The sequence below is a fragment of the Phaseolus vulgaris genome, chromosome 9 (genome assembly GCF_051622355.1).
Source record: "Phaseolus vulgaris cultivar YP4 chromosome 9, ASM5162235v1, whole genome shotgun sequence".
NCBI lineage: Eukaryota > Viridiplantae > Streptophyta > Magnoliopsida > Fabales > Fabaceae > Phaseolus > Phaseolus vulgaris.
In genome coordinates, this window is record NC_143506.1 from 36763775 (window position 1) to 36771892 (window position 8118).

General features: G+C 29.9%; 2 protein-coding genes across 3 annotated transcripts; one reads left to right on the forward strand and one right to left on the reverse strand.

Annotated features, from left to right (window-relative positions):
- The first annotated feature begins 738 nt into the window (after positions 1 to 738).
- LOC137822483 (uncharacterized) lies at positions 739 to 2496 on the forward strand. Of its 2 annotated transcripts, none has more exons than XM_068627372.2 (4): positions 739 to 895; positions 1252 to 1444; positions 1564 to 1625; positions 2071 to 2496. In XM_068627372.2, the coding sequence occupies exons 1-4, from the start codon at positions 874 to 876 to the stop codon at positions 2286 to 2288; spliced, it is 495 nt and encodes a 164-aa protein (XP_068483473.1). In that variant the 5' UTR covers positions 739 to 873; the 3' UTR covers positions 2289 to 2496. The 2 variants fall into 2 exon arrangements, with proteins under 2 accessions (XP_068483473.1, XP_090152047.1); XM_090295921.1 differs by having other exon boundaries at positions 756 to 895; positions 1252 to 1403.
- A 2329-nt stretch (positions 2497 to 4825) lies between these two features.
- Positions 4826 to 7841, reverse strand: LOC137822482 (uncharacterized). Its single transcript, XM_068627371.1, has 10 exons — positions 7415 to 7841; positions 7106 to 7200; positions 6742 to 6809; positions 6595 to 6638; positions 6423 to 6500; positions 6186 to 6339; positions 5681 to 5833; positions 5442 to 5552; positions 5232 to 5297; positions 4826 to 5105 (listed from the first exon to the last, which is right to left on the reverse strand). The coding sequence occupies exons 1-10, from the start codon at positions 7663 to 7665 to the stop codon at positions 5007 to 5009; spliced, it is 1119 nt and encodes a 372-aa protein (XP_068483472.1). The 5' UTR covers positions 7666 to 7841; the 3' UTR covers positions 4826 to 5006.
- Positions 7842 to 8118: the final 277 nt, after the last annotated feature.

Consider the following 8118-nt stretch of genomic DNA (forward strand, 5'->3'; position numbering starts at 1 on the left):
CTACAAGAAAATCATTCAATTCAATAGAAACCGATTTTAAAAACAAAAATTAATTATTTGTTATATTAACAAAATTAAATATTACTTTAGAAACTAAAAAAAAATTTGATATCTAAATTAGTTTTTATTATTGATAAATAATTTTTAAATTGATATCTAATTAGATACCAATTTTAAAATCTAAATAATTAGTTTCTAAAACTTAAGTAGCTAATTAGATACCAATTTAAAAACTATTTATCAATAATAAAAACTAATTTAGATACCAATAATTTTTATAGTCTCTAAAATAGTATCTAATTTAGTTACTATAGAAATTATTTGTGTCTCTAAAATTAGTTTTTATTTAATGATTTTTCTAATAGTGTATGGATAAAAGAAATACTTCAAGAACCCCTTTTCTAAAATAATTTTTTTTATTTGAATTTCTAAAACACGTTTCTGAATTTTAGAAAATTTTTTTCAAAATATATTTCTAGATTTTGTGTTTCAGATTTTTTTTTCATAATGTATTTTTAACATCTCAAATTATTTTTTCAGAATGAGATTTTGATTTTTGAATTATGAATTTTCAAATTTAGAATAAAAGATAATTTTTTAAAAAAATTAAAAGATAATAAGATGCAAATTAGAATGTTGCAATTTCTGTGTGGATGACAGGTTGGCATCTCAATCCGACAAATCGTTTGAGTAAACGAAGTGAACGAAAAGTTCCCTTCACTTTCTCTTTCTCTTTCTCTTTCTCTTCATCTCCTTCGTTTTGGTCGTTTTCGCTTTTCCAACAAACTCTTCCATAAAACCACGTCAACACTTTCTCAACAGGCCCACATACATTTCTCCGTTAACCTTAAAACCAGCAACCTTAAACCCATCATGCCAACAAACTCATTCTCAGGTACGAATACCAACCCTTTTCTCTTAATCAATCCCATCTAATCATTTCTCCCACCATCTGCAGAACCTTTTATTTCCCATTGCAATTGCTTTCACATTTCTGCATTTCTGTTTATTTAATTCAATTTTGCAAAATGTAACCCTTATTGCATTATTCAGCAGATTTTGCATTGGATTTTGCATTATTGCCTTTTAATTTTTCTGGTATCAAATGTTAATGTTAGCAAGAGATTCGGAATAGAAGTGTTTTTTTTCATATTGTAGGACCAAAAAATGGTAAATAAGAACTGATTCGCAATATGGGAAGTTTGTTATGCCTAATCTTGGTTAGATGATTATGGTTTTTTGTGGTATCAGTTAATGAAGAAAGAGCAAAGCATTATTCAGAGCATGAGAACAGGGAAAGTCATGGACTGAGTGGTGGTATCGATGAGAAGACTTCAATGGATGATGTTAGGGCTCCAAATGTGTTTGAGAGAGCAAAGGAGGAGTTTCAGGCCCTTTCTGAGGTATTACTTCACAAGAAAAAGATTCCTACTTCTGATATAAGGTTATCATCCCCTCATTACACACATCTTTTTATAGAGAAAAACAAACAAAATTTGGCTGCAGAAAAGGGACTCTGCTGCTGACAAACTCTGATTTCTATGTTTAATTTGTGATATGTAGAGATGAAAATCAAATGGCTGAGTCAATCAAACATTACCAAGAAGCCCCAAGCTCTCCATCAGGTATATATGTATGTATATGGTAGAAGATCTCAAATTGAACTAGAGATTATGATATTTCATAATATATAAATGAGTACAAACTTCCTTTATTGAGTTAAGCTTAAAGTTCACTTCTTAATATACATTACGTGAGTAAATTTCGCTGCTAATTGTTCCAATTCTTTTAAATGCCTGCATACATCCATGTTGGTCGGAGGGAATGTGGTAAGGGAAGAAAGAGATATGATATTTGAAGGTTTTTGTTTTGTTCAATTTTAAGAACAGAAAGAGGGAAGATGAGTAGAGGAGAAGAATTGTACTTATGTATTTGAATGCAAAAATCATGTCTTGGCATTCACAAATAACCAAAGGCTTCTTCCAAACCAACATGGTTGTTGATTGGATATATAAGTTGAGGGCCAATAATTTGTTGACTTGATAATAATAAGAGATTTTTTGCTGGCAGAAAGAAAAGCAAAGGCAGCAAACATATTTGTGAAGGCTAAGGAAGAGATTAAAGGCATGATACACCATGAGAAGTCAAAACACCATCATAAAGAAACTCATGGAAAGAATGATGATATCAGTGATAATACTCCTACCAGTGAAGTTAAGGGTCCGAATGTCTTTGAAAGAGTAAAAGAAGAGTTTGAAGCTGTTTTCCAAGCTATGCATCCAAAGTAGGGAAAAATGGCAATTTTCCTGCCTTAACATAGAAGGATGGTGAAACTGTTTGATTAGGACTGTCATCTGCATTATAAACTACAAACATGTTCTTATAAATACCTTTTCTGGAATTGTAATAGTATTACACTCAGTTAAAGTATTCAAGTGTATGTGCTGAATTCAGTGTATGGTAAGTATTAGTGAAGCGTGTTGGTGTTTATCTAAACACTTTTGTGACCTTTTTCCTCCTTATTGTGGACCCATTCATCATCATCTTCTTCCTTCACCATGACGATGCCGTTTTCAGAATCAAGCTTGTTTGGTTCCTTTGCTTTCACTTCCTGAATCACACTCAGAAACATCCATTTTTGTTTCTTCTCTTCCAAACAACACTTTATTTTGCTTTATCAGTCTCAACGTTCATGTCCATTTATTATTAAAGTGTCTCACTCAAATACAAATACAATGTGATCGTGTATATTTATATTTAGAAAAAATGTTACATAGTTAAAATCATCTCTTTATGACTTTTTAATATTTCTTCGTGGGTTCAGTAAAAGATTATTTATTCTTCTAATTTTATTAGTTGTAATTGTTAATCTAAACTCTTATATTTACTAGGGTTATAAAAGAAATAGTTTGTCATAAAATAAAATAATAACAATAATGACACAATTCAATATTCGTTTTACAGAAAGGAAAAATCATTTTTTGTTTTGTTTTAAGTCATTGTATTTTTATTTTTCGTTTTTTTTATTAATTTAGCCGTGAAAGATAAATTTCATTTAGAGTTATTAAATTAAGGAATAAAAATAGGATGAAGAGTAGTATTTTCAAAAATGTTTTTCCAAAACAAAAAAATATTATTATCAATTAATTATAAATCGTGATTTTTAATATATTTATCGTAAGAGTGTGATTGAATAAAAATATTAAAATAGTATGCATTATTTTTTGCTCTCGTTTATCTACTAAGTCTTTGTAGACTTTAAAATCAGAATGCGTTTCGAATAAAGAGCGTATAAAATTTTTATACTTGACATTGCATAGAAAATTAAATTAAATTTTTTTATTAATGTAATATTCAAGTTAATATTATAGTATTTATATATCTATGAAATATTTAAGAAAAACACTGATAATTAGTAAGAAAAAAATATTATTATTATCGTTGTTGTAATTTATTATAATTATTTTAAAGAAAAGTAAACACCTATAGTACTTTAGATTTTATTAAAATTAAATAAAAAATAATGTATATTGATATATATATATATATATACATATATATATATATATCATTATATATAGTCTATTATTATTTGCTCAATTCGTAATTATTAACTTAAAATTAAATTATATAATAAATAAAATATAATGCCACTTAATACGGTACTAAAATTACCAAAAGAAAATAATAATTAAATTTATATATAAATACAATTAGTGCCAACAAACAATTTTAAAGTTTCTGAGTGTGTACATATTAAATTTTTAAATTACATAATAAATAATACTAATATGAAAAATTTAATACATTAATATAACTATGTCTATTAAATTTGATCATATGTAATTAACGGTTACTCTAAACTTCACTTTTAATTAATGATAGTTAACAATTTAAACGAGTTTCTTTGACTACTTAGGTAACCAGTCAGTTTTTAAAAATATTATTTATATAGTATCTCATACTTCACCTTAAACTTAAAATAATCTGACTCGACTTAAAAATAACTATAATTTGACCAATAATTATTTTGGTCAAATATTACATTTAAATCAGGCTGAATTATTTAATCTTATATAATTAGTCTAATTTTAAATTTTTTAATTTAATTAATTAATATTTATAATTATATAAATTGAGAAAATTATTACTTTAATATATTAAATTACTTTATTATAGTTATTATTTAAATTATTTAAATTTTAATAAAAAATATATTAGCATATATACTAGCATATTCGGAACAAAAATACACATACCAAAATAAACTTGAAAATATCAAACGATTAAATTAGTGTAATTTCATGCTTAAGTATATTGAAAATTCTCCATCTACTTTATTTCTAAAATATAGCTAATAACTAAAACTAATTTAATTTGAATCTATTTAATATTTAATCTAGTGACAACTCTTAAAATTATTTTTTTTCATATTAAAGATATTTTTATTAAAATGATCTATGTATTATGTTTCTTAAAATTTATAATGTAACCAAATCTCTTTAAGTTTTTTTTTTTTTGAAATCTGTAGTAAATAAGGTTTTAAAACACAAATAAAGTTGATTTTTTGAGATGTGAGTGATCACTGTCCGTAAGAACTTATACACGCGGTGTACTGGACAAATACCCACACAAGTACTCAAATACAACATGAACTTCTCAGAAAATTTTGAATATCAAACCTAATAAGCTACTTTTAAAAGAGTAAAAATCCAACAAATCCAGAAAAATTACAAAGTAAAAGAAAAGAATAAAAATGAGTGAAGAGGAAGAGAGGGAGAGGAGAAAACCCGAGTTAGATGTGAGAAGAGAAGAGATAGTGAAGTTGTGTTCGAAACCTTTGTTTATATAGATTAAGTTAATGTGATAGAATTTGCCCAATGATACATATACTTTCTAAGATCTCACAATATCAAACTTGTGAAGCATTACTCTCACTTTCAAATTGACACAATTACAATGCAAATTGCTCTACAATTAACACCACACAGAGATAGCACCTAGGCTCATTGATCATCACTGAGTCCAATAGCTAACCACCTGGAGACTGATGATTGAATTTCCATGTCACCATTTTCATATAAACACAAAGGGGTGACAGTAACCTGTTTTGTCATTCCAAAAGGAAAAAATGGCACAAATTAGCATAACAATATAGAATGCTCAGTTCCCACCAATGCACCCAAAAAACCAAGCATAGGGTAGGTAGAAAACACAGAATTGTCACTCACAAATCCCTCTTCAAGTGCGCTAGAGTCTAAATAATCCTCTTTATTCTGCTGCCTTTTTTCTGTTAACTGCAAATGAGAATTCAGGCCATGAATGCAATTTGTTGTCATACAAGAGCAAATGAAAAGAAGCATCAACATGAAGAAGAAAGAACATATTTTCAAACGTGTGAGAACCATATTTGTTTGCTTAGCAAGTCATGTTAATGGTACCTCCATTCTGAAGTACTTCTTTATGCTTTGTTGAGAACTGAGTTTCCCAGCAACACCAATTGATTCAATCTCCATGTTCCTGTGGTTTGAGTTTAGACGGCGAGCTGCTGCCTGAAGAGTTTTACACAAAGCAAAATCCATTGAAAAATGAGAGAATGAAAGAATGTTCATGTGAAGAAGAAAACTAGGTGTTGAAACATGAATTCATTGAGCTGTGTGATTAGATGAGATAGTCTTACAGCAGCAGAGGCATCTCGTCCTAGTTTTGCTAACATGATTCCAAGATTTTGCTGGTTTGACATGTAATGGCCTGCAGAAGGGTTCCTATTTGTTGACACAGCTTGCCAATTTAAAGAAGCTCTACTTGAACTTTGTCTTGTCACTTTGACACCCTATTCACAAAAATGTATTGGAAAACCCAATGTCTTACTAAATGTGACATGATTCAGTTTTGATAAACTTTTCATCAAACCCTTACAGAAAAGGAAATAAATTACTAATCAATCTGATAAGTAAAAAAATCCGTATCAGACACGTCTCTTAAATAGTGTGTCTGTGTCGGATATACCTATCTGACACAAACACTCATAGAATACTTGAAAGACGTATTAGTAAAGTGTCCAATTCAAAAAATATTTGTTGGATTTCTCACGTCAAATAACCAAAGAAAAAAAAAGTACAAAACTGAGGTGCAATTTTTGGCAAACTCTAGAATATGAAAATATGATGATCAAGAGAACAAACCTTATTTGTCAGAGGACAGCTTGGGATCCCTATATTGAGGAAGCAATTCTTGGGGAAAATCCCTTTCTGTATATCACTTATGGCTGCGTGAATTAATGGCAAACATACCGTAACTGCATCCTTTAAATCACTTTCACAACTCACATTCTTTTCCCTGCAATGCATTGCATAACATAGTTCATATGATCATAGGAGGGACAAAAGGAGAATGGAAAAATAAGAATGCATGACATATACCAGTTCAATGATACACAAAGAGAGGGCACACCACAAATCATTGCCTCTCTAGCTCCAGCTACAGCTCCAGAGTACAACCTACATTGGTAAAAACACCAATATAAAATACCAAAGTTTGGAAGCTAAAAATTGAACTATAAGATACCAAAAGAAGAGCTCATCACACACTTACGTGTCATAACCACAAGCTGCTCCTTTGTTTAGTCCACTAATTACCTGGTTTGAGAGTAATGCAATTAAAATGGTGGTGAGAACACTGTGTATATATATGTATGTATATATATATATATATATATATGATGATAGATTTTGTACATACCAAAACAGGTTTTGACCAACAAAACAATGCCCCGGATAAAGCCAAAGAGACACAGTCTGCTGGGGTTCCTGAAATAAAAGTAAAAATTAAATAAAATCAAACACCTTGCATCTAAAAACGTTTTCCCAATTTAAAAAAAAAAATATATAAAAAGTTTAAATCCTAGAATTCTCACGCCAAATAACCAAAGAAAAAAGTACAAAACTCAGGTGCAATTTTTTGAGTAATGTTAGAATTGGTTTTAGTCAGAAATAGAGTTACAACTCAATAATCTATTTGACATTTAACGAAAACCTTCATTATGTAAAACCACTTAAAAAGAATGGCATACAAAATCTGTTCATAACCAAAAGTGTGAAACTACCTGACACTTCATAGGCATTGGCACCAGAAACTTGTGCTGAACACACAGCTAGTGTCTCCCCAGTGGTAACCGAGTGACCACACACCGATCTATCCCTGCATCAGCAAAATCCCATTGTAAAGATCCTCAAACCAACCAACCCCAATTGAAGTTGTGTCATGATCCTCACATTGGAACAACTTAAATTTACGAAAAACCATTGTCAAGATCTTTAAGGCTTAAATCAGCCCACCCCAGTTGAAGTTTTTCCATGATCCACACATTGGAACAACTTAAACTCACGAAAAATCATGTCTTGAGGAAACTTACGATTGTGGGGCGCAGACATAGACATCAAGAAGAGCATCACGAAGGAGTGCCTCGACGAGGAATGTGAGACCAGGAGAGTCTATGCCTTCACCATTGGTGACTAGTACCACAGGTTTTGAAGAAGCTTTGTTTGGTTCCTGAGCTTTGCTGTGGTGCTGTTCCTGCACACTGTCCTTCCTTCGGATCAGTGCTTGTTGGAGATTGGAAGCCAGTGCATGGTTCAGGAAGTTGTTCTTCACCGATGTGGCCATTGGAGTCAGAAACTTAGTACAATTGTAAAGTGAGACACAGAGGCAGATAGATGTTGTAAATTGTACTTTAGTCTCTCTGCCAGATTCAAATGACAACCTTGTGGAGGTTTACATTTATAAGGTTGTTCTTTTACTTCCACATGTTCTAGATTTCAGTATATTTTTTATCCATGGTTAACAGAAGTAACACATTATGTTGTTCATTTATGTATTCTTAGTTAAAAGGAAAGAAGATAGAAAACAAAATTTTCTTTTCATTAACTTTTCTAATTTAAATTTCAAAATTCTCTCTGTTTTTCACTTTCTTTTGACTTTGCAGCACTTTCTTTTCTCTCTGTTTCTTAAGAATTTAATTTAAATATCTTGATGTGTATGGATTTTTTTGTAATATGAATTCAATCGCTGTTATACAGGCATCACACTTTTATTAAATTTTATCATAATCAAACTTAA